The sequence below is a fragment of the Punica granatum genome, chromosome 1 (assembly GCF_007655135.1).
Source record: "Punica granatum isolate Tunisia-2019 chromosome 1, ASM765513v2, whole genome shotgun sequence".
Taxonomy (NCBI): domain Eukaryota; kingdom Viridiplantae; phylum Streptophyta; class Magnoliopsida; order Myrtales; family Lythraceae; genus Punica; species Punica granatum.
In genome coordinates, this window is record NC_045127.1 from 51,161,461 (window position 1) to 51,187,224 (window position 25,764).

General features: G+C 38.4%; 4 protein-coding genes across 8 annotated transcripts; 1 reads left to right on the forward strand and 3 right to left on the reverse strand.

Moving 5' to 3' along the window:
* Positions 1-11,592: 11,592 nt before the first annotated feature.
* Positions 11,593-16,709, reverse strand: LOC116191971 (beta-amylase 8). Its single transcript, XM_031520348.1, has 10 exons — positions 16,179-16,709; positions 15,839-16,081; positions 15,275-15,355; positions 14,888-15,091; positions 14,558-14,752; positions 14,180-14,344; positions 13,335-13,595; positions 12,596-12,808; positions 12,067-12,280; positions 11,593-11,885 (listed from the first exon to the last, which is right to left on the reverse strand). The coding sequence occupies exons 1-10, from the start codon at positions 16,611-16,613 to the stop codon at positions 11,854-11,856; spliced, it is 2,043 nt and encodes a 680-aa protein (XP_031376208.1). The 5' UTR covers positions 16,614-16,709; the 3' UTR covers positions 11,593-11,853.
* Positions 16,710-17,233: 524 nt separating this feature from the next.
* On the forward strand, positions 17,234-17,914 carry LOC116192032 (protein DOWN-REGULATED IN DIF1 11-like). Its single transcript, XM_031520430.1, has one exon. It carries the CDS (start codon positions 17,374-17,376, stop codon positions 17,746-17,748), a length of 375 nt encoding a protein of 124 aa, XP_031376290.1. The 5' UTR covers positions 17,234-17,373; the 3' UTR covers positions 17,749-17,914.
* Positions 17,882-21,876, reverse strand: LOC116191916 (E3 ubiquitin-protein ligase RNF6). Of its 2 annotated transcripts, none has more exons than XM_031520369.1 (6): positions 21,201-21,876; positions 19,874-20,950; positions 19,434-19,628; positions 19,183-19,316; positions 18,574-18,684; positions 17,882-18,335 (listed from the first exon to the last, which is right to left on the reverse strand). In XM_031520369.1, the coding sequence occupies exons 1-6, from the start codon at positions 21,333-21,335 to the stop codon at positions 18,269-18,271; spliced, it is 1,719 nt and encodes a 572-aa protein (XP_031376229.1). In that variant the 5' UTR covers positions 21,336-21,876; the 3' UTR covers positions 17,882-18,268. The 2 variants fall into 2 exon arrangements, with proteins under 2 accessions (XP_031376229.1, XP_031376161.1); XM_031520301.1 differs by having other exon boundaries at positions 17,942-18,335; positions 19,183-19,337; positions 21,201-21,854.
* Positions 21,877-22,598: 722 nt separating this feature from the next.
* On the reverse strand, positions 22,599-25,038 carry LOC116192009. Of its 4 annotated transcripts, none has more exons than XM_031520408.1 (6): positions 24,791-25,038; positions 24,615-24,684; positions 24,064-24,173; positions 23,423-23,537; positions 23,090-23,200; positions 22,599-22,893 (listed from the first exon to the last, which is right to left on the reverse strand). In XM_031520408.1, the coding sequence occupies exons 1-5, from the start codon at positions 24,852-24,854 to the stop codon at positions 23,116-23,118; spliced, it is 444 nt and encodes a 147-aa protein (XP_031376268.1). In that variant the 5' UTR covers positions 24,855-25,038; the 3' UTR covers positions 22,599-22,893; positions 23,090-23,115. The 4 variants fall into 4 exon arrangements, 3 of the variants coding, with proteins under 3 accessions (XP_031376268.1, XP_031376277.1, XP_031376259.1); XM_031520417.1 differs by having other exon boundaries at positions 22,599-22,926; XM_031520399.1 differs by having other exon boundaries at positions 22,599-22,954.
* Between the last annotated feature and the right edge of the window lie 726 nt (positions 25,039-25,764).

A 25,764-nucleotide genomic window follows, 5' to 3' on the forward strand; every position in this document is an offset into this window, starting at 1 on the left:
AATGATTTTCCCCCGAAAAGAAAAAGAAAGGAAACCAAAAGGGAAAGCATACCACAAATGGGTTCCAACATTATCCGTTTTTTGAAGATGTCTTGTTTTATTGTGTAAATTCGGTCTTTACCGATATTAACATATGTGTAATGTACTTCTGTAATCAATTTCGAATCTTGACTTGCAATAGCAATAGCATGCCTTATAATTTAATGCAATTACCTGTCCTCCTATTATCAGGAAAAATAAAAAACACCATTTTATTCATGCATCACCCACCTACCATAATAATTATATATATAGTCATAATTGATGTGCACACGAGATGGACCCACGAGAAGCACGGTTAGATTACTTTATCTAAATTATCTTTTTCTTCGGATTTTTATCTTGCTGGAATGAATTTATTTTAATAATAAATTATTGATTCATATGCCCCCTTACTTTTAATAATAAATTATTGATTCATATGGTCAAAAGTAGGGGGGGGGGGGGGGGATTTATTAAAAAAGAGAGAGAGAGAGAGAGAGAATTTTTGCAGGCAGACCTTCCAAGAGACGATGTTGCCTCGTCTTCAATTCTGAGACCCGACAATTGGCTCTATCTTCTACAAAGCATGAAATGTCATCATGCCGTGTGAGTCTGTGACTAACGGCCTTGAATTTTGTAAAAAAAGAAAATGAAGGTCATCATTTTTTAAGAGGTTCTCTTCGCCCCACATAATCAACATCTCATATATAATTGCATTGGCAATTTAGCACTATGATATGATAATATCTCCTTGAATGTTCAATTCGATCCCCATTCAGAAATCCATGTCGTTAGCATCTCGCGACAAGATCAAATCGACGTTTAAATTAACGAGATTAATCTCAACTAATAAACTGAAAATTATTATTATTTATTTAAATAATAATAAATTAAAAATATTCGGTAATCTCATTAAACAAATTTATATTTTTTAATTAGACGTCTCCTTGAGAATTTTCCCTTTCTTCTATTTCGTCTTCTGCGAATCACTTGAATGGACAGAATACATATATAAAAATATTGGAACATTTGAGGTCTTACTTCAATCAAATAAATCATTTATCACATCCTATCCATCAAATAATTAATCTAGTAATATAGTTTAATCCTAATAATAGTAATTCGTGCAAAGATTTCAAAGTTTCCTGTATACATCGCAAGTCAAAACCTAAGCTAGCTCTCGATGATTACATACATTTGAGTTTTTTCATCATAGCTAGCAACCTTGTAATTGGGGGCTAGTCGTGACAAAATATATATATATATATATATACATATATAAAATGTTGTATTCCCTACATTAAATGGGGGCACAACTGTAAATAATTGTAAAATATATGTGAACAAATAATATGAACAAAATATTTTTACGTATAAAGTGTACAATAATTATGATAAATTAACTTTTTCCAATTAGTACCGTTCGGATCCATAGGAATCCGTTACTTTTCATTAGTCTTCAAATTCCCGGTGTGTTTGATTTCAGAGTCAAGTAGAGTTGAGTTTTGATTTTAATTGAGTTTGAATGATTGTGTTGTTGAATTATGAGAAAAAATGTGAAAAAATAATAATTGTGCTGTTAAATTGTGAAAAATGTAATAGATAATTGAGAGAATTTAATATTAAAAATTGAATTGAATGATTAAAAAATTGAAAAAAAAAAAGAAAAGTGATAATTGTGTTGTTGATTTTTATTGTGTAATGAATAGAGTTAAAATTTTAAAAACATGATTGTAAAATCAAACGGAGCGTTAAAAATGAAATTACATTTTGATCCTTTAATAATAATATTAATATGGTAATTAAGCCTTTCTATTGTCTATTACTTTTCTTTTTCGTTTTCAATTAGTTCCATTTATTGTGGTCAAATAACTGCATCAAAAACTGGCTATATATATATATATGATCCTCAATCAATCCTCACCCCAACCTCTTAATTTTTTAGAATGGAAAAGCCATGCAACATATGAGTTCGTCAGACAAAGACATGGGTATATTATTTATATTTCAGTATTTTGCTACATTGCTTATGATATTAAGAATTTATCCCTTCAAAAATTCCTCTTCTTTTCTACAGGAGCGGGTTATGAGTTCGTCAAACAACATATTTGATTTTTATGAATAAGGAAAATTTAGGATTAGTCCGGCTCGAATTCAAATTAGTTAAGACCAATCAAGTTTCATATATTAGTGGGTGCACATCGAAATATTAGAAAAAAAAAGGGATGGATTATTTTATCAGATTATTTATGGGAAACATTAAATAGAGCACGAGTTATATGTGGACTTAGTCCTGCTAGCAGAATAAACCCGATTATCAATCGATGTATAAACTCACATTGTCGGGACTTTATTATCGGCCAAAATGAGAAATTAATTATTATCTAAGCTAAGAGCTCCATGTCAAATATGGACCGGTGAATTAGAGGCCGAGACGCTTGCAAATGGGTTATATTATGATGAAAATTTTGACACTGGATTTGATTATCGATATCGACTAAGTTTTTTTTTTTTTTCAAATTGACAATGTAGCACATGCATCACCACGTATGTCAGCCTCCTACTCACCAGTTCTATCTTATATGCACCTCTTAGTTTAGGCAACAATTTATCGGTCAAAACTATATACTTTAACTAGGTTTTTTTGAACCGTGCATTGCACGGGATTTTTACAATAGATATAATTGTACTGATCTAATTCAAAAGTTAATTACTTTTTGTTAATTTTTCAAAAATTTATACAAAATTGTTTACAATAATCATAACTTTTGTGAACATATTAAAAACAATATATTTCACGTCCAATATATTTATACATATATAATAAAATTTATTAAGTGTTATTATTTATAAACTCTTAATATATTATGCAGTTACTAATTTAATGCTATTAGCCTTAATTGTATTGAGTCATTCTAATCACAGATGAACTTATTTATTATTTTAAGTAATATATAGAATTATGTTTACATGATTTAATTGAATATTGATTACCATTAAATCCTTATTTAATTGAAAATGAAAAAGAAAAGTAATGGACAATAGAAATAAATAATTATCATATTAACATTATTACTAAAGGATTAGAATGTAACCTGTTTTCGAGAATTTGAAGATTAACTAAGAGTAACAAATTCCTATGGATCCGAATGGTACTAATTGAAAAAAAGTTAATTTACCAGAATTAAATTATCATAATTATTAATTATTCATAAAATATTTGGTAATTTACTTAAAAAATATTTAGTTAATGTCAATGAATTGTGTATTTGTATTTAAAAACCCCAATTTGTTGTATCGTTTTTAACTTTATATATATATATATATTATTAAAGTTTCGTGAGCATATTAAATATAATACATTTCATATATATAAATATGACAAGAGTTTAATACTGGTTATGTTATCTTGCTATTTTAAAACCAAAAAGTCATTAAAAGACAATCAATATATATAGAGAAATTCACGAAAAATTCAGAGATCAGATCTTCAAATTGGATTACCAATTGTAGACAAAGTTTTCTACAAATTGTTTCATAACATGAAGAGAATTCATATAGATCCACAACAAATGAAATATGTACATACACTTATTGTTTATACATTTCTTAGCATATATCTAAATTTTGCTACCTCGCAACTTGCACACACACACACTACATTTAAAATGTAATTGCTACTTAGCTATTCGTTTGAAGCAATAGAAGATGGAATTCGTATTCACCTAGAAAGGTCAGATCATTCATGTATATTCAAGCACTTCCTGTAAGAAATCAATCGAAGATGATGTCAGATAGACGAATGAGAGTAAATGCCATCTAATTGCATTTATTTTGCCACCATCTAATTGCAATTTGAAGTTCTACAATACAATTATGTGGAAATCAACATCAAAATTTTGTTTTTCTATAAATTTGATAATAAAACCCACACCTCTAGAATAGAAACATAAATAAATTACCCATGGCTTTGATTTTATTTAAAATATTAATTGAACCATCTAAATCAATTTATCATATTGAGTTCTTTATTAAGATATGGCATTTTTTATTAATTGGGAGAAAAAAACTCATTAAATTTTTTCTTTTTCTTTTTTAATAATTACAAAATGTCCGGATCTACTTTTGGTGGTCGGGAAGGGAACAGAACACAACAGGAAATTTAACTGACTACTGAAAATGGTAAAAAAGGAAAAAATTTGACCGAGACCGTCAAATTAATTTTTACGGGGATACCCGTAGCTCAGCTCAGCTCACTTCCCTAGCTCCACTTCGTGGCTCGTGTACTTTTCACTGTTTTCAGCCTAACCGCTCCCCGCGCACGTGCGTTTACTGTAGCCTCTTGCCACGTCATTCCCCCGACCCCAAGACCCAGAGGGGCGCTTTCGCAAATACGTGCCAACTCTCTGGTCCTTTTCGCCGGAGGCACCTGCCCCTTGCTCAGTGACCGTCACCGTGAGCCTCCTAAATTTCTTAAAACAATAAATTCTTTTTCTTTCTTGGCATGCAATTATAAACCACGAAATTAATAGACAGCGTTGAAAATTATTATTTCAAATTAAAAAATTAAGAAGAAAAACATGGATTTATATCTGATTTTGGTATCACCATTTAGACTTAGTTTGGGAATGTTGTTGCTGATGGAGAAGTATCGAAATAAAATTACTGAAAAATAAGTGTTGATTTCAGAATTAGTTAAAGTATTTCGAGTGAACTAATTTAAAACTGTTAAAGATAAAAAAGACAATTGCTAATACTTGAAACATAATAAGAAAAAATAGATTTTATAAGTATCTATTAACCTGCTTGAGGAAATCACGTTTGCAACCGTAATTTCGACTCATGGTTTCAAAAATTCTCACAAAATACCAGATCTGCTTAAACTTATTTGAAAAAATGATTATGAAATCTCCCACCTCTTTCAAATGAACTCTTAATAGCTTGAGCTTTTTAAATAAATATGGGCATAAATACGTGTAAGTTCAATGGCAATTTTAATAGATAGTTGCAATGGAAGCTAAGCTGACTCTTTGTTTTATTTTCCACCCACACAAAAATCGTTCACCACCACGAGTCCCCTACAGTAATGCAACGAAGAAAGAGGAACATAACCAATATAGGATCTTGCGGATCATACTCATACTCATGAAGACCAGATTTCATATCATTTCTTTATCTCGAGATGAATGGGAATTCATTATTTGTTCTGCAGATTAATTAACTGAAAATTAAATACATACTTACAGGATATATATATATACATCTTTTAAGAGTATCGAATAATTTTTCAATCTAGTTTAAAAGGAATTAACATAAAGGAATTTTTTATCAAAAAAAATATAACCAATACGAAATCTCGCAAAACGCAGTCACGCTTCGAAATGAATGAGGATGCCTTATTAATAGTATTTGATTATATACATGCTTTCGGGGTATCAAATAATTTTGCAACCTATTTTAAAAGGAAAAAACATAAAAGAATTTCTTCTTCTTTTTTTTTTGAGGTAAGCTGTAAAAATAATAGAAAATTTCTTTTTTTGCCGAATAAAAGTTATCCTCCTCTAGATGGTTGCACAGGTGAGTCGGTGACGGTGACGTGGCAGCATCAGGTTCGTCTGTCCTCGCTATAAATACCCCCGCAAATCCCTCCCAAGCCCTCCCTTATCTGTCTCTCGGTGTAGGGTTAACTGTCCAAGCCCTTCTCTCTCTCTCTCTCTGTCTCTCTCTGAGCTACGGCGGATTAATCCCGCCGGTAGCTCAGAGTTTTGCTGGCGCGTCGGAGGTTTCAGTCACCGGCGGTCTCTGATTCGCTTGGTGCAGGTCGGGAACCGATTCGCAGCTCCGCTCACCGGGCGGTTGCGCCGCTTTGAGATTCCTTTGCTCCGAGCGCATATCGAATCCCGCCTTGCATCAACTGAATCGGAGGCCGGCGGTGAAAAGGTCCCACGATTCACCGAGCCTCTGCCACGGCTTTGTGCAGATCTCAGCTCAGCTTATCTCGTCTCGTCTTGGTACCTTCGCCATTGAGATTGTTCTCGATTTGGTATTTGATGAATCCATTAGGGGAAGGTTTGTAATGCTTCAGATTTGTCCTTATAGCTGCTAAAGCTTGACTACGCCTGAGGTTTAAAGCTGGCTTCTTTTGATCTGATGCCGCTTTAATATCGAATCTCGATTACTCTGCACGGGTGTTGATCTGACTACATGCAATCTATCTTGTAGCTAATTCTTATTGGTTTTCTGGTTTGTTGAAGCACATCAGATGTTCACCGATGATTTATCAGCCATTTGACAAAAGAATTTGCAGCTTCTGAGAGTTCTAATTTTTGCCTTATGATATGATCGAGGCGGGGATGCATTTCAATTTTCAGTACTGTTCCATGGCATTTAAAACCTTCCAATTGATATGTTCTCTTGGAATTTTTTATTTTTTTTTATTTTTAAGAATCAGTAACATCCAGTCTTGTAATTCGTTTTTGATGCGAGCATTGATCATTCTTTGGATGCATTTCTGGTAGTTATGTTGATAATCGACCTGGATATTTCATTAATCGTCTAAATTTGGAAATTCTATGGTTTTGGGTAAACATCTGAACCACTGGATTGGGAGGGTGTCGCTCCCTGTGAAACTTTGTGGCCCAATCCAAGTCCGATGTTTCTTTGGTTCCCCCGCAGCCATAGAAGCTCTGTTTAATGGATTCATATAAATTAATGGACGAATAAAAATTGATCAAATCCAGCAGGATGCTTGTGGTGGTCATTTCAGTTTTTCATTGTTGTACTAATCTTTATCCGGGAGATTCAGTTTCAGACTTTTTAGTGAGGGTTGATGAACAGTGTTTCGGAAGTTGTGGTTCCATTCCGCGGTCATCAAAGCCATTGCAAGTTAATTTGCAATGACTGGTGGTCTTTATGTTCCTCATGGTGGGACAATTTCTTGAAAGCTGTTTAGCTTGTTCATGGGTACTAACTAGTGTAGACAATTTACCGGAAGTGTCGTTTTGACATTTCTGTTGTTTATGTAATGTTATAGGAAAGTCTATCGCCATTGGATTCAATCATTCAGTTCTTTCTTCTGTTCGCCTTATTTGTGTCTCATATTTTGCTTCTTACTTAAGCGGGCTTGTCTTATTTTCCCGGCTTTGATGTTGATCATCAAAGTGTTCAACGCTTTCAGACACATTACTTAAGCGGGTAATATGTTATGAGAATATACCCATCAAAATATGTTGATCTCATATTTTGCTTCTTACTTAAGCGGGTCGATGAACTGTATTTTCCCGTCTCATTATGTAATATTTTCAGCGCATTCAGACACAAGTCCGACAAATATATAGCGTCCAATAGCACGGTCATGTTTCATGTCCTAGTTGTTTTTTCTCATGGCAATGCCGAGATTGATCATCACTAGCTGCACGCCCCCAAGATCAATGAGGACGCATGTTCCCGCTTTGTTTTTCGAGAGGAAAGGCAGGGACCGATTCGATAATGCTCGTCAACCCACTGCTGTAGTAGATGGATGCTATGCTTCTGGACTCTGGAGTGTACGAGAATATGTGCGGGTATGCATATTGTGAGAGATGATATGCTTGCTAGTGGAATGGGATCAACTAGATCTTCTCTGCATGCCTTTGAATTCCCTCTTTGTTACAGCCTTGGGCATCTGATGCTGCTACGTAGAAAGCACACTTTCCCCAGTCTCTTCCCTGATCTTTAATCCGATCGGCGAGGCGAAGGAAGGAAGCAATGAATGCTTACTCCAGTCTCGTCCCTGATCTTTGGCACCCGATCAGCGATTTCCTTCATCTTTGGCACCCAATCAGCAATGCAAGGGAAAGGAGGCTATGATTCTTTTCCAAAATTGCAGTTTGGTGTTGTGATGAAGGCAGCAGCACTCTTGTGTAGAAGACGAAAGAGTTCGTCAATACGAGTTATATCATATTACCATGAAGTTTTGATAGTGTTTATTATAGGCTAAAGTGAACATTCAATCTGTAAAGAGATTCTCGAGCGTCAACTTGATCACAACAAATTGTAAAATTAAGAAAGTTTAGATTCTTTTTTCTTGATTAGAATTCCTAAATTGAGGATATACAATTTTCTTTTTTCTATGGGCCAAAGAGGATTTGTAATTAAGAGTTGCTAGATGTAGTTAGTTTGAGAAAACTTCAGGAAAATAAATATGGGACTTCTGCTCTTTTTTTTTCATAATTTTCTTATTTCTAACTTCCAACAATTTTTTTTTTCATTTTTGCATTTAGATTCCGACCTCATTTTTTATTCCAATAAATATCTTCCTCGCTGTTGACATAAAAAGGTTACATCACATTTTTTTCATTTTATAAATTACATATGAAATGTAACCGGAGACTTTTTAATCACTACTTTTAAACTACATATAAAATGTAACCTTTTTCACGATCTTATCATGTTATTTCAATGTAATTAAGTTTCTCATTTGTTTTTTCTACGGCCTACTACATATATCTTCCAGAATCCAAAATGATTTAAAATTAGGGTGTTGGATTCCTTTATTAAAAGAAAGCACGGTATATTTATCTGTTATATTAGGGGGCGCTTGGTTTCAGAGTTAAAGTAACTTTGATTTTGATTTTGATTTTGATTTTGATTGTAGAAAATACAAATGGGATGGTATTATAAATTTGACTTGGAAAACGTGTATTTTTGTTGTGTAGTGGGTAGAGTTAAAATTAAAATCATAATTTTAAAATCTGATCATGAAACCAAACGGGGCCTTAATGTTTGACCTTTAATCTAATGTTGTACTTTTTCTTATTTCTACTTATATATGTCTTCGTACATACCATTTGAATTTTTTTCTTACTAAAATGATAAATACTTTTCTTTATTTGAGTATATACTATATCACCTCGACTGAAGAATTGTTTCTAAAATTATATGAAATGCAACACTTGATAAAATACTATACTGTGAAAAAAAATACAATGTTGTGTGGGGTGTTAGATATGATGAAAGAATAATTCTGTGCTATATGTCAGTGGTGAGTAAGAACTGCCAAATATGATTTAATTAAATGACCTCTTTAATCACGAGATCATTCAGAGGAAATCACTTAGAATGTGTTTTTGGATCATATACGGGAATATTTTATATTAATATAGTTATTGGCAGTCAAAAAAATAATATCTTGTCTAAATGAGTTAAATTAGATACATTTTTTCCACCGAAAAAAAATTATATGCTTTTTAGTTTATCAAATCGGCTCCTATTATGTCTATGGTATATTTTTCTAACATGTTCTCATGTATCCCCTAGTATATGTCATCTAATCTTCTACAGATAAAGATTTTGAGTGCAACCTATAACACTTCTAAACAATGTAAACTTACCTAAATCTATATAATTATTAATAAGTAGCGTTAAAATTTCACTAAGCCAATGTGGCATGCCAAGTCAGCTAATTAACCCAAAATTGGACCAACAAAGAAAGAGCATATAATAGATGTAAATAAAATAAAAATATATGATTATAGGTTAAAATAATAACTCTTGATATATTTGTGACAAATTTAAGAGTTTATGATCTCTAAGGAGGTCCGCCATTTATAGTGAACATGGCGGAAAAGAGAGGCTTTTTGCATCTCAAGGAGGTCCAATAATTCTTGCTCAAGTAGGGGATGACCTCCAATTACTTTTTCTCCACCAAAAAATTTCTCGAGGTCCAATAATTATTGCTCAAGGTCCAATTTGATGAAAAAATTTATTGAAATTTGATTTGATATAACATCAATCTGTGAATGAGAAAAGTCCACGATCTTCTCAGATGTCGGGTTGAGTTCATGAGTGACTCTGACTCTCGGTGCCTGCAAGAGCAAGAGGCCAAGAGGTGTTCCCGAATTCTCCTTTCGATGATTAAGTTAGGCCCCGAGTATATGGTGAGGTGAAGAGAATCTGTCTAGAGCGGCGTGTCTTACCTTTTCCTAAAGAGTGACGCTACCAAATATAAGCTTACGGAATAGGAATAAAAGAGACGCCAGACATCTCTCTTTTGCCTCGTAGGCTTATAACCCTAGCAAATGGGCTAGTTGAATTATGGACCTCATGATTACAAGTTGAGTTTATCGAAGGCAGCCTTTATATCCCCCAACACTTACCCCCCCCCAACTTTCCGTTTGAATGGTGATGAAGGGGGGAAGTTGCTTTGCACGCGTCACGCAACGAAAGGGTGCGAATCCGGACGTTCTCACAAAAGCCAGCTGGCGATCCAACGGCTGAGATTCAGGCATCGCTTGGACTGCTGCAAGGAGTAACGGCGGGATGTTGGTCTCCTCCCACGCGATTGAGCGCGTGAGGGTAAGTACTAGGTCAACTTTCCGAGGGGCGCGTTTGAGCACGTGACAACTGATGTGCGTGATCTCGCAAAGCGCGTGAGCTATCAGAGAAGTCCCTGGCTGGCAGGCCATGGTGGCCTCGGTAACTGCTAGCGATTCTTCTTCTCTCCCACGTTCTTTCAACCATAATAGTCAATAATCCTATTCATAGATTCCTAGCTGATCATTTTCTTGTAATACTGAGTGAACCTCAGGAGACAGTGACCCGGTATTGACCGACAACATGACCACTCGGCACATTCTCCATGCATACGTCAACGGAGATCATATTGGCAAGACATGCACGCATCGGCTTTAGTAATTTTTCCATATATATATAAATGTATGTATGGTATATTATAATACACAATTAGTTAATAATCGGCGAATATAGAGAAAAAGCGTGTCATACAGTGACACGCGTTCTCGCATGTTAATTTAGAAGTTTAAAGTTCGATTCTTATAGTAAGACTACGCGTTCCCTTTATTCGGTGTCTATTTACGTTTCTTTATACAAGACTCATGAACTTTTTCCTTCTAATCCAGGAAAAAAAATGGCAAAACTCGTGATTATTCTTCTTATACGGTGGGGGCAAGAACGTTAAGTTCAACTTAATTATTAAAGTGTGTTGAATTTTTGTTGAGATTGAATTTTGGTTCAACTAGATTGAATTCTAGTTGTAGAGTCTACGTGTGGGAATGCATACCAAAATAAATAAATAAATAAATAAATAAACTCTTGAGCTACCATGCCACGAAAACCCGATATTGTGATTATATTTGTAAGCTTTTGATGCCCCGGTGGGGTCTCATGGATCGCTGCAAAAAGGGCGCTCGTTAATCAAATCATATAGAGATACGTCATTTTACTCCGTTTCTTGAAATTTCGAGCACTTCAACAAATTAAATAATTTCATAAATTTTTCTTTAAATTTTTATGTTTGCGTTGGAAAAGACAGCTTTTCCATCAATGCGTCCGAGGACGCTTTTGGTTCGCTGTCAATGTGTCAGAGGAAACTTCTGGTTCGACGGATTGCGATGGCAGCCATCACAAAGAAATTGGCTGTTGAGGCTGTTCGCTACCAGTTTCCGCTTTGTACATTGTTTTAAGGTCATGTCAATGTCTTGATGTCATTTGTTTATAGTGATTATTTAGCAAATTGTTTTACATATTTTTATCGGAAAATAGATTGGTTTCAGATATATATATATATATATATAAGAATATAATAATTCTTTTTCTCCCGTATATACCACATATTGACACGAGGCACAAAGGATGTAATATTTATCCATGGCAACCATGAATCTTCACCGGCAAATTTTATACAAAAATCACACCAAGTGAAGAAACTAATTATGTCAATATATAGTCACCTACTCGAGTTTCACATTCTATTGCATCCAAGCTCAGTATCCCCGGAGACTCGGAGACTCGCGTTCATTGCATCTTAGTCAGTCTATCCTGGAAAGACGGCCTTTAACAGGTCACTAGATCAGCTGAAAGATCTCCTGCAAGACATCCCAATTTTTTCTCTATCAATTATCACATTGATGGTAGGTCATACTGATGGGGCAGAACGTGCAAGATAGTAAGTAGTAGATCCTGTATTATCTCTGGCCTATCTAACATTCCGTAGCAGTACACAGAATTACTGAGATGGCTGTGCTCTAAAGGTTTAAGATCTCTTACCGTGCATGCATTTGATCACGAAGTCCATATCTGAGAAGCTTCTTTGCGCCAGAGGAGAGGGCTGCTGGTAGACAAAGAAGTCGAAGTGATGATGATCGGGGTCGTTCCGAGGTTTTGCCATTTCAATTACTCTCGTGTAACCTTCTCTGTCATAACACGAGGGTGCATTCTCCCCAGATACAGTTAGGCCTTGGTCCCATGCTGAATTCAGAACCTGGAAACACAAAAAAGGAGCCTAAGAACACCTTTCCCATGACCCATGCTACTTTAAGCCCAGGAAAATTTTAAGATGGGAAAGGTCCGAAAAGGATTCTCCACTGAGCCAATAACTAATACTTATTTCTCGATCTTGATCAACTTCGTGTGTGTGTGTGTGTATGTGTGTTTCTGATTGCTCTATAAATAGTTTAATTGGTGCACTTGCATTAGTCCCCAAGAGTGGAGCTTTAGCCCAGGTTTAGGTCCAAAGTTTTCTGTCCAAATAACAAACACACAAAAAATTGTTGAGAGCAGTTAAGAGAATGCGAACCTGCCAATTTAGACCTTCTGGGTCAGCCAATGCCTCATCGTTTTCCTGACAAAGAATGGGCAATCCGGAGCACGCGAACTTCAAAGTCACAGAGTGTCTCTTCAGGACCTCAAACACAGGAAAGTATCCGTCTCGGTTTGTGGAGTTATAATATCCTGCAGTTAGCTCTGCTGCATGACTACAAGTCTTGTACCACCAATATATTGCAGGAACCTATATATTATAAAAGACGTTTAACATCAGATCTCCCACTGCCAATTCACATTAACAGCAGCCAAAATTTCAAAACAAAAAAGAAATCCTTGAATTCTTTCTTCTCCCAAGCCACAATATTCACCAAATAACTTCCACCGCCATGGGGAAGGGAGATAAGTAGAGGGTAATATGAAGAACACATTGACCAACATTAATCAGCCAAGCCCAGCTATTCACTTTTCCCTATATCTAAAGTAGCATATATTCCATTTGGGGGCTGATGATACTACCACCACAGTAGGTTGGCTTCAGGTTATCATGTCATGATGGTATTTCTATCATGGATCTTTCTAAGTTGTCTTGCTTTCAATTAACAGAGGCAGAATTTGTAAACTTGATATTTCTTTTACAGTGTCAGAATTAGCATCACATCCAATCATGTCAAAAATTGCAATCCTGGCTAGTCTATAGTGAAATTATGGTTCCACCTAGCAAGAAAAGTTCCTGAGACATGATTAAGGAAAGTGATTTATGACATAAATACCTTCACAATTATCCTTGTTTCCTCAAATGCAAGATTAGAAAGAGAGAGAACATTATCTGCATGGTCCATCAGAGTCTGGGCATACCAATGCAGGAAAAATCGCCCATAATAGCTATCATAATCACCGCGTTCGCAGAAGAACCCTGTTTCATGGGGCCTCGAATTATATTGACCAGCATTATCAGGTGCCCTTGCCCAGAAGGAATGTCCACGTAATTTTGCTGCCTTCCTCAAATTCTGCTGCAAATATCTGTCATAGCACTGCAACAAAGAGATGAATAATAGAAGTCTGTTAGGAGGAATTTAAGCATTCAAAACACCCATAAAAGTTGCAGATCAGTTAAATTTTAATGACAATGTATTAACCATTCGCTACAGTGGCAAGACAATGAAGTGAATCCACAATATCATCACATCCCCCACACAAAGTTGATTTCTACTTTGCTGAACAGAACATGAAGTGTTACCCATGAATAACTACATTTCTCCTGCAAATACACTCTATCCATTAATAATTGATCCTGTGAGCTAGGCAAAACCCCACCAAAGTTTCCTTTAAATGCTCTCTTGCTTCTCACTTATTTCTCTTTTGCATGAATCAAGGCATAAACATTGCAACCTACAGCAAAACCCTACTCTCTGCACTTGCAGTCTTCCATATGAATAAATAAAATAGTCTATCGAGAATAGCATTAAGTGAACCAATCCTTGTTGGTGATGACATGGTTCCAATTTCTTTTGTATATTATTTTGCAAGTGGAAGAAATAATTCAGGAGTTCATGAGGACGCTCAAGCCGATATGAAAGCAGGCAATAGTATCAACAAAATTTGCTCACTGAGATACCTGAAACTCGCCAATACCAGGATATCGCCATCCCATTCCTTCTGGAAAAGAAGGATACCGTAGCTCACCAGATGCTCCAAGTCCAATCTCAATAGCAGAAATAAGACCCTCATTAAACAAGTCATCAAACTCGGTCCGCAAGCTTCTCATAAAATCAAAATATACCTACAAAAGATAGCTGAGGAAGAGTTCAGCGAGAAAGCAGTAAACTCATAAGAATTGTCATCAATGGAAAACAGTTCAGAGTCATACTAAACAGGCATCAGATAGAGCACGGTTAGAAAATATGTAATAAATCAAGATGAAGCTCAATACACGTGCAGGACATAGTCGAAAAATGAAATATATTGATGAGAAAAAAATGATGCATTTATTTACCTCAATACCAGTTCTTCCCCTAAGCACTCTTTCTTTGTCAATGCCCCAAGTCAAGCACTCGGTGTTCCGCATTCCTCCTTGATCTGTGAAAAATATATCCTGGTTCTCCTTTCCAATTTCCAGAACCCACTGGGGAAGAGACACTGGCATGGCCATTGGATCGCGTCCTACATGCTCATGGAATGCCAATACAATCTTCACAGTTGAAAATAAAGTCACTTGGTCATTTATAGAACTGAAAAGTTACATGTCAACTGTTGCATCTCTCAAATACTTGGAAGTATATGGAAATGACAAACAAGTGCTGATACAACTATATGGAAAAGCTACCTGCAATTTCAGGTTGAATTCTCGTATGAGGTTGAATAGCTCCCTGTATCCAGACCATACATACTTCTGAGGACTCCACGCTTCAACAATACCCCACCAACAATCTACTACAACACCATCTGCATTTAATGACTTTATATGACCCAACTCTTGCACGGTACCATCTCTATCAACCAGTTGACAGTAATTGTTGATAATCGCCTTCTGTAATAGAAATTCAAGGAACTTTTTCAATTGACAGGTAAAACATTCAATGGGATGACACGGAGCAACCCAATGAAAGAGTATAGACTAAAAATTGGAAGTTAAGCAGACAATGCGACTATACTTTCTTCAAGGAAAAATGTGAAACTTGGAAAAGTAGGATGTATAAAACCGAAAGCTTACCGTAAGTTTAACATAAACAGGGACATATGGAGTCCCTGTGAAGACATCCTCGCGATCTCCAGAATTGACATCTCGGATAAGCTGCACGACAAAATGCCATCAGATAAACTAGCTCCCAGCAGATGAAAATTAAATTAATATCTTCAAAAGTGAAATTGCTGACTCATGTCATCCAAACCAGATAGCAAACCTCATGACCCGCATAATAAAACAAATATAATATCAACTAAAACCGGAAGTTGCAACCAAATAAAAATAGAGAAACTATATAATACATAAAATCAGTCAGATATTAGTCGAGAATTAGACAGTACGGACAACATATTCATTTCGAACAAACGGCATTTAAACCATTGAATCCACTCAAAGTAGCACTTACAGCGATAGAGATTCACTTATATCTTCAGAATTACTCAACAAAATCAGTAAACTGATCTAGTTTACCACTTCAATTCATATTGTCACATTATCCACCATTGAAACTGGAATTCATACTGCAAGACGAGCACTTGACCTTCCGGATGACAACAGGAGCGCTCAAGTGATCGAAGAAGAATATATTACCTGATCAGCATCCAAGCATTCAACAACAGAGTTAATGGGGCTGGTGCTCGCGTAGTTCCCGCTCTTCACATGCCTCTCAGCAGCTATCACGACAGAATCGAGAGAAGCTGGCGACAAGCTCTCACCTATTCTCATCCCCCCAGGTTGCTGACCCTCCAACCCTGATGTTGCCCGAGCAGTGCCGCTCTTCAATGAAGTCCCCGAAGATACGGGGCTCTCCATGGATCTTCCCGGAAACGCTGCCTGCCCAATCAATCACACATAAACCAAACTCAAATCGACAGAGTCAAATGTATGAAATTGTTGTGCTTCTCAGAGGCATCCATGTGCAGCGACGTACCATTTGGGAGGGAGTAGCAGACTGCCTGTAAGTGGTGCCGTCTGCCTCGACCGTCCAGCCCGCCTCCCGCGCTAGTGCCGCGAGGACGTCATTCATGTCGGCCCGAGCCGGGAGGGGGAAGTTCCCGTACTGGCGGAGCCCTGCGAGCATGCGGCTGGTGATGGCCCGGCGGTGGCGCTCCCTGAGCTTCGTCCGCTCCTTCTCCTTCTCCCTCTCCCTTTTCCCTTTAGCCCCCCCGCCGGCGGGTGAGGAGGGATCAGACGACGCCGCCGCAGCTGCCGTCGCCGCGAACCCACGCGGCCGGCGCTGCTGCTGCTGCTGCTGCGGCTGCTGCTGGGGGTGGAGAGGCTGCGGATGCTGGAGGTGATGAAGGCGATCGGGGCCTGGATCCATGTGAGGATCCATATCCGAATTGAAGTTCGAGTTCGGATTCATTCAGAGGATTGCATACACACACACTCCTTGCAGAGAGAGAGAGAGAGAGAGTGACTGAACGGTTGGGTTGGGAAGCTTTGTTTTTCGCAATGGCACATGTCGCTGACGAGGCAGAATCAAATCGTTTTTACGCCGACTTGAAGTAGAACTGAGGTTGTGTTTGGTTTCACAGTAGGATTTTAAAATCAGATTTTGATTTTGATTTTGATTTTGATTTTGATTTTGAGTGGAATAAATGGAGCCCGCCTTTTGACTTTGTATGATTTATGTTATTTTGTTGTAGAAAAAAGTGGTATAAATGGAGCTCACTCTTTGAGTTTGTATGAATTATTTTGTTTTGTAGTGGGTAGAGTTAAGTTAGAATTGTGATTCTAAAATTAAATTTTGAAACCAAACAGGCCTGAATGTTTTTACTCCGAGTTCGATTTTCACGGGGTAGTTTCGTGGTGGACATATACAATATGATCATCATGTAATAACAAAAACTTCTGTATTGCTCGAGACAACCCGTATTGTCCGATAACACGAAGCGAGGTCGGTCGACCAGGTTTACTGGCAATTGTTCATTTTTCATGTACGTATGGAACGCGGGTGATGATCTTTGTTTAAAATGATAACTAATCACAGGCCATGAAACCCCCAACCATTATTATTATTATTATAACGTGTCATTAATTATGCAAGTTACGGTCCATCGAGAGATGAATTTGCTATTTAGCCCTCTGGTCTCTACTATTCTCGACCTATCAGCATCCCCAGAATGGCGACGAGCGTCGGTACCGTTTCCGCCTTTGTTATTCTCTCGCTCAGTGCGATCCTGATCCCACTGGCAGCTTCATACGAGCTTAAGCCGAAGCCGGAGGATTTCCTAAACGAGTGCAAGAGGAAGATGGGGCTGGAGTGCGGGGACGCGATCAACATTAACTTGTTCGGGCGGGGGACACCACCATACTTCGATGATTGCTGTCATAAGCTTGTGGAGATGGGGCGAGAGTGTCACGACGGCGTGGTCACAAAGCACCTTCTGCTGAAGCCCCAGGACTATGCGGACAAGATCTTGCAGAAAAGCGTCAGGGTCTGGAACCACTGCGTTCGGGTTGTTGAGTACCAGGAAAGGCACGGCAGCAAGTTTTAAGGCCGTTACATGTTGACGTTCGATATAAAAACCTAGTATAATGCAAGTTCAAGGTGAATGAGAGAAAGGGCAGGAACTTAGACAAACTTACGATCTATTACCTGACACGAGATTGAGATTCTTTGTGGTCGTATTGATCCCGAAACAGGCAATAGCTCATTTTCGATGTTTTCAATTACTCTGCTCATACAGGTAATGAAACTTATAGATCAAAAAACCTGTCAATATTTTTGGCAAAATGTGCAGGAAGAGGTGAACTTAACACAAGCAAAATGTTACAATCCATGTTTTGGTCCTCTCTCTGCGTATAATTACCTCCCGTGATTCGAGCTCTGTTACAACATCACACACAACAGCAGTTGAATCCACTATTAGCAGGTTTTGGCAAAGAAGGACCGAGGTTCCGATGCAACGATCATGCCAGTGCCTGGAGAGAATTTACAAGATTCCCGAAGACTACATCCATGATCAGATCGGGAAAGGGATTTGTCATCTTCAAGAAGTGGATTCCAAGATACTTTTAAACTTCATTCTCTGCAGAGAATGAACCAGATCTGCAAATATCCCCACGGCAAAGTGGGCACACCCTGCATACAAGATAATCCGACTTAACTGCATGAGGATACCTTTCAAATAGCATGAAATTAGATGGTCGGGACACGGAACTCCAGTTGCACAACTCAAATTAGGTACATTCAGGAAAAAAAATTATGACTCAAGAGGGCAAGTAAAATCAAAGCATATCCATGAATTGTATTAATGGAACCGACCTGCGCCGAAGAAATAGTGAATGCAAATTGATATGGCTCATACTTAGAGAGATACCTGTGAATCTCTTTGAGCCATTTGTCAATGCATGCCCTATGGAATTCGTGGTGACAAGGCAGTATTCGGACACTTTCACCCTCCTCATACTCAACGAGGCATATGTAGCATCTGCATCATATGTTTCCCCATAAAAATGCATAAGCGTATGAAGGGCATAATATTGTTAAATCTACCATAAATGTAAATGATATATAAGCACGGTTAGACTAACAAAAGTTCAAATATTCAGAGCCTAATGAGCATACAGAAGAATCGTAAATGACTTCCTACTGCTCAAATACAAACTAGGTTCTGAGGTTAAAAGTTGTTTTGACAGTTCAGTACTCCACTTCCGATATCTATATATCCGACCCTAGCCCTTTGCTACAGATGCACTCTCACTTAATTGTCACCTCAGATGAATAGTCATATAATGCCTTAACATTCTAATGGAGATAATCACACTCGTTCAAGTGAGATGCAAGTCGGGAAGTCTAGTTCTTAAATTGCACCTATTGGTACTTATCTTTGCTGCTTCAAATGTAGATCAACAAAATAAATCTCAAAGGACAATAAAAGATTCCCTGAGGCAAGCTTAAATTCCATAGCTTAGCAGAAATTTCTTACTGTGCAGCCTCTTCGGTCTTCTGAGTCTGCAACTTGCTGTATAATTTGGTCGGAAGAGAATCGACTACTTCATTTGGAGCAGGTACTGACCCAATTGATGATACTGAAGGTCGTGAAGATAAAACCACGGATTGCTGGTGAATTTCATCCAGAACCTAATTAAGTAACGAAATATTCAACTTACATGAATAATAACCAAAGCAGAAAGTGGATCAGCGCCCAAATGGAGTCAGCCATGCCATAAGAATTACCTCAAATAGAGCTTCAGCCAACATCACAATTCTTGATATGCTAGCCCTAGCGTTAGTGTCATCATTTGAATTAGCACCGCGATTACCATTACGGCAAGTGCATCGACCTGTTCTGTGTTGACCAGACAGGATGCATGATCTCTCATGGCCAGAAAGATTCTCAAAACGGCTCTCTAGTCGCTGAAGGGCACGAACCTACAACAGGCAAGGTATCATCTATGTGCTGTTAAAGAATGGTATTTCCCGGAAATACTGAACAACCCGCTCTGAGAGGCTGCTCTAATACCACATATTGGTGAATATGAGACACTGATGTGCAAATGTAGAAGCATTTATGGCACGCTCCAACTCGCTTAGAATTTACAAGACATGAGAACAGATCTAACAGCGATTTCGTTCAATAACCCATGATAATATCAAACAGCAGAAAGTTTACACACCTGAGAACGTATTCTCCTCCTGCGCTCCAGGAAATCTGACCGATGTTCTAATAAATCGCGATACCTTGCTTCTCTTGATCGAGATGTATCAGCTTCATGATATTGGTCACTGAACAAGCTATCAGACAAACCAGCAGGAGAATATCCTGACGTAGGTTGAAGGCTTGCAGCATTACTCTCTGCGGCTGAAGTCCTAGTCTCAACGCCCAAGCCCTCTCTTTCAGTGCCTTGACCCTCATCACTTGCTTCACCCTCACGTTGAACAGGACAGTAAGTAAATTCAGATAATGACGAGCGACGGAGAACTCTATCACGAAGCCTCCCAACACTAAGTGTTCGGCTGAAGCGGACATTCCTTTCAACGGGCTCTCGAGCTCCAGCTCGTCTATCAGATGGTCCAGACTCAACATACCCATGCTCAGGAAGTAATCTTGGATTGCGAAAATTCATGTCAACTGCAGCTCTAGCATTGTCAACATCTCTATCCACATCTGAGGTAGAGGAAATTGTCAAGTTGGCTCCTAAATTGTCAGAAGGTTCAGACGCAAGAGAACTTGACCATCTATTACCAAGAGCACCATCAATGAATCGTGTAGGATCTCTATTTACCCGAGATGAATGTAGCGAGTCACTACCTTGTCGGGATTCATTAATATCGAACAAACCACTGCTGGGTGCTCCGTGGAAATGAAGATCCTCTTCATCATCCGATCTCGTCAAATTTGTCGGAGAAACATGATAATCCCTTGAAGACCCTAAACTGGTTGCTCTACTCAGTCTGAAGCTCACATTGCCCCGATTGAAACTAAAACGAGAAAAGAAGCGGCTGGAAGGATTCAATTGGCGATTAATGGAAGCTCGGACAGAGCTGCTACCAGCTCTGGAAGCTGTATCCGACATAATCGATGATCGATCCCATTCTTGCAGCTCGGCATTGGAAGATACACCAGCCGTTTCGGAGAGCGAACCAACTTCGCCTTTTCTGTTTGATGCTGTCTTAAGCTGGTCTGTATCTGCTTCATCTTGGTTTGCACGTTGAGTGTAGTCATCACCATCTTTGTCGCAGGGCTCGTAAACCTGAAACAAAATCACGAATTGAAAAATTCCAGATCACATCTCATAATGTAGAAACCAATAAAAATTCTCTCCGTTAACAATCGTTCAGCAACATTACGATCGAGCCGAATGCTAGAACACGACATCGGCTACTCAAATCCAATTTTAATACATATAAATGCAACAACAAACATTCTAATCTATGAGCATGGAAATGCCGATACCATCGGTACGAATCCTTAAAACCGAAATAGCAGAATCCGAAAACAACCTGGTCGGCATTGTCTGGACCGCGACGGGATCCGGAGAGGGAGCCGAGGCAGGACGATTGGAAGACCCTAGCTTTGCCTTTGGATCGGTCCCTGCGGCCGCTGCTAGAGGAGGCCTTGCTGCCTCCAGATCCCATCTTCCCGGAGCGCCCTTCAATGATTAATTAATCAACCTCGAGACGAGGCCATGGAACCGCATTGCCGGCTCTCGGAATCCGGGCTCCCAGATCCAGACGGCGTGAAAGCTCAGCAGTGGTGGGATTTATGCAATGAGTGGGACTGAAGTTGGGTGAAAGTGAGGGAGATTTTAGGTGGGGGGGTGATGGGAGTAGCTGAGGAATGAGACAAATGAACTTGTAGAGAGAGAGAGAGAGGAAGGGAAGGGATTGCTTCTTCTTGGGGGAGAGAAAAGGAGGCGGAGGAGGAAGAAGAAGAAGAAGAGTAGGGAGCACTCACTCTCATCAATCCTTCTCTCTCTCTCTCTCTCTCTCTCTCTACAGTCAGGGTCTTCTTCAGTGACTTTCTTCTTTTTAATGGAAGCTGCTGCCGCTGATGCTGAGAAAGACATAGACAGCAGCAGAACAGACCATGGCCATGGCGTCTTCTCTGCCTGTCTTTCCGCATTCAAAATTTTGCACTTCATCATTCACTCACTCACTCGCTGCCACAGCCTCTGCCTCGTTGTCCGGCCCAATTTCAATTTTCACCTCCCTATCTCTTCAGGCCCAGCCAAGCTCAGTGCACATACCTGTCTGTGTATGCACATTTGAATTCAGGGGGAGGTCCACAGCACTTCCTATGAATCTTTGGTTCGGTTATATTTGCACTACCAGGGTTCATGAGGCCGATCCACGGTTCATTCATGATGTCCTAACGTGATCACTGGATCGATGTGGAGTCCACCATCAAGTGTTGCTCCAATGATCATCAGGACCTCATTAATGAGATGTATACTTCCCTCTTGAATCTAGACTTATTATGTCTTCGAAGGTATCTTGAGATATTGTTGTACGAAAAAGACATTAGCAAATGCGTATCTAGAACAACCCGTAACATAGTATAGATCTAGGTGATTCCAGTTGTGTCAATCGGGATAAGACGTTGAAACAGTAGGAAACAGTTTTGTTGGTCCTCTGCATATGGCTTGAATGTAGACTAATCGATATCAATCCATGCTGAAAAACCTTGTGCTTTTCATGGTAAGATGATCGGATGCAATACCAAGTATGAAACATGATCAGTAGATAGTAAAGGATAATTGAGTTGGCCACGATAGGTCAATTGATTAGCCATATTCTGTGTCTGAATAATCTTTCAAGTTAGCCATGTTGTAGTCTATCATATGATGGAGGAAAGCTATCAAATATGTTGAGCATTCTCTCGAGAAGAGGACCTCGACAAACTGAACACCACTTTGGGAAATATTCAAATATCAAATTCGACAGGATATGCACTCCGATTTGAGCAGCCAATTCACAAGGAGCAAAGGTTTTGGTGACTATTGATTAGATTTGTTACAGGCATCACCAATGCACAATCTTGTAGATAATTCTCTGAAATAAGATCCAGCATTAACAAGCTCAGTAAAACTTCTATAGATCCCAAAGCATGAAAGGCGAGGCTGCTTCACATTACCCTGAACTGAAAAAGGCTAACCATCACGCTCCTCACAACCTTGTCGGTATCCCCCAGCATCTACATCAGGACCCATAAGGCTATCAGGAAAGACTGGGTTGCAAGGAAGACTGAATTAGTCCTGAGAAAAGATGGGTTCGCACTTCGCAGTTCAGTTTAAGGCAAGAGTTACCCGATTGGGAAAACATGTGCAGGTAAGTATTAATAGTCATTGCAGAATTCTCTGATTTAAGACCCGTAAAAGCTAAGCACTCACAACTTTCGTGTTTCTGGTAGAAAGGGTTACAGATTCCTTCGACTCAACTGCCACGCGAATTGATCAGCTGCTACCACGGCACGCGATGCTGCACCAACTGAGCCATCGTACCTGCAATAGACAGTTGAAAGAAATGCCTGAGAAAAGGATCAGTATCAAACTTATTTTCTTTGATTTTTATGAAGAGATAGTAACAAAACCAAAAAACTGACACCATTTTCAAAGAATAAAAGAAGTGAAAGCTATTAAAAAGTTCACATCATGTTCATTCTGTTGCTTGGAAAATTGAGCACCAGACTTCCGTTATTACGAGAGAATGCTAAATTTGCTTACAGTGCCACCACGATGAAAGCTGCTGTCTGCATAACTACAGCACCTTCACCAGCTGGGGTCGACGTGTCTATGCATCTCGCAGAAAACCAGTTCTCATGGATGGATGTAATCATGTCTGTCAGTAGATTCCATCATCAGTACATGTCAGACTCGAGACTGTAAAGCTGAGTTTTCCATTTTGCCAACTAATATAGCCCCAGCCGACATTGAGAGGACGGTTAAAAAATACCTTTTAGGATATGTCTCTGCTGTAGTGCATCGGCTTACATATTCCAAGAAACTGCCAGCACCTTTTAGATCATGATGATCGCATATATGCCATTTTATTTACATTAAACCAATGGTCAAAATTAAGGGCAATACCTTGCATTATAATACTTTAAAACTCTTACCATTACATCATTATATTGCAGATTCTTGTCCCCTTCAGCATTGTTTTGCAGAAAGGTTTCAGAAAATTATGTTTATATTCGCCTAAACAGAATTCTGTTTTGCTATTTTCCGACAATGACAATTATGTTATGATCATAAAGGCTGATCAGCTAAGTGGGTTATAATCGAAGCACATCAGCTGAGACCATCAGTATGTTCATCGTAGTTTGGATGTTGGACCTAGAGAGAGAGAGAGAGAGAGTCTGTACATTGGTTTGGCCCAATGAAGAAGGTCTCCATCTGCAGCTTTCCACGGTTGACAAAATCAATGAATTGACTCAGCTCGATAGGATCTGCTTGCATGCCTTCACACTTCAATCTGCAACAACCTGAATTTTCAGAGCCTGGGTTTTAGAAGGGACAAAACTGACAAACAACACTATCAGAGGATGGAATAGATGTTATGTGACAGGAGCAGACATGGAAAGACTCAATCTATTAAACTAAGCCAATAGGGTACATCACGTGCATTACCCAGATTAACAGGAGCAACGCATACATTGATGTTGCTAATTACCACTTTTTTCGAATCCCAACATTTTTCTGAAACAAATTAGCACCCATAATTGCGTGATTCAAGATTATCCAGTTCGAGAAACAAACATTTCTAGTAAACGAGTCTCCCGGCTCTCCCGCATTCAAATTCCTTCACCATATCAAGCTGCTCTTTTTGTGGATCTTCCACATTACATAACTAGTCAGTACAATGCAAAACTCAGCTGCGTAGTCGAAAAGGCAAATTCAGAGACAGTCAATTTACATGGTAGACAACAGACGAGACGGTCCTGTTGGGTCGTAGTTGAGCAGCAAAGCAGCCTTCAGGGGTTGCCCTGCACGACTCAAAAACCAAATGATAACAGACACAGTTTCACAAGCTTTCAGTGAAAGAGAATAAGAAATGGGAAAGGGCAAGTGTTGACAGATGCCGTCACTCACCGGAGGAGCCGACATTGCCAGTCACCCACTTGTCCCAAGTTTTGCTTACGAAATTCCAGTCCATGAGACGAAGTCGAAATGCCCGAAGGAGGACGGCGAGGGAGAGCGAAAGACGACTACTGTCCAGAGATCGGAGTGGGGCCGCGGCCACTGAGGTCGACCAGCTGCTCGGAGGGGAATGAGGATCGCCGGTGACGAATTACTGAGCAGCTCCGGTAAGGCCTGCAGGTGTGGCCAAGAAGAAATTACGTCTTATATCTTTAATGAATATATATATATATATATATATATTTCTTAAATCTGATGGATGAATAAGCATTGGGCTTGAAGAGAGTGGTGAGAGAAGCCCAACCCACTTGTCAGGCCCGGCCCATATTCAGGCCCAATACAGAAGGGGCACAGTTTCTCGCGAATTGGTTAAATGTATAAAGTAGTTTATATATTGTTATTTTTACAGAGAAAACTAGAGTATTGAACCGGTACGTTGCATCAGTTTTATAAAGAAAATTTATTATGAATTGTTAGATATCAAAAAATTATTAATAGTGACTTATAGTTTATATTAATATATAGAAAATTGATCTTATAGTATATATATAAACTTTAATATAATAAATTCATAAACATGCAAGATAAAATTGATTTAAGAGCTCATAAACTTATCGTTCATGTAAAATATTTCATATACAAAAAAATATAAAATTTCAAACTTTTAAAAGAAAGATTAATAATCACAGAGTCTATTTTATTTTTATAATAAGTATTTGTAGTTGTCTTTTTCTCACTCATATTTCACGTATTAATTTTATAAATTTGAATAATTTTATATAAAATGACCAATCAGTTCAACTAGAGATTAACTTAATTTAACTTTTATGAGTTCAATTTATATATATAATCTTCCTTTGTGGGTAAGGATTGTTATTGTTCTATATAATGAGACATTATAACATTATAAATATTTTGTATACATT

What these genes read in the sequence shown, in the direction of transcription:
- LOC116191971 (XM_031520348.1), bottom strand. Translation starts at nt 16,613, where the DNA reads ATGAATCCGAACTCGAACTTCAATTCGGATATGGATCCTCACATGGAT. An exon ending in CTGCTACTCCCTCCCAAATG is followed by an intron (nt 16,082 to 16,178) that starts GTACGTCGCTGC and finishes TTGATTGGGCAG; the next exon opens with GCAGCGTTTCCGGGAAGATC. An exon ending in AATGCTTGGATGCTGATCAG is followed by an intron (nt 15,356 to 15,838) that starts GTAATATATTCT and finishes TTTGTCGTGCAG; the next exon opens with CTTATCCGAGATGTCAATTC.
- LOC116192009 (XM_031520408.1), bottom strand. Translation starts at nt 24,854, where the DNA reads ATGGACTGGAATTTCGTAAGCAAAACTTGGGACAAGTGGGTGACTGGC. An exon ending in TCTCGTCTGTTGTCTACCAT is followed by an intron (nt 24,174 to 24,614) that starts GTAAATTGACTG and finishes AGGTTGTTGCAG; the next exon opens with ATTGAAGTGTGAAGGCATGC. An exon ending in CTTCATTGGGCCAAACCAAT is followed by an intron (nt 23,538 to 24,063) that starts GTACAGACTCTC and finishes ATCTACTGACAG; the next exon opens with ACATGATTACATCCATCCAT.
- LOC116191916 (XM_031520301.1), bottom strand. Translation starts at nt 21,335, where the DNA reads ATGGGATCTGGAGGCAGCAAGGCCTCCTCTAGCAGCGGCCGCAGGGAC. An exon ending in AAGACCGAAGAGGCTGCACA is followed by an intron (nt 18,685 to 19,182) that starts GTAAGAAATTTC and finishes CATATGATGCAG; the next exon opens with ATGCTACATATGCCTCGTTG. An exon ending in TGGCTCAAAGAGATTCACAG is followed by an intron (nt 18,336 to 18,573) that starts GTATCTCTCTAA and finishes TCTTGTATGCAG; the next exon opens with GGTGTGCCCACTTTGCCGTG.
- LOC116192032 (XM_031520430.1), top strand. Translation starts at nt 17,374, where the DNA reads ATGGCGACGAGCGTCGGTACCGTTTCCGCCTTTGTTATTCTCTCGCTC.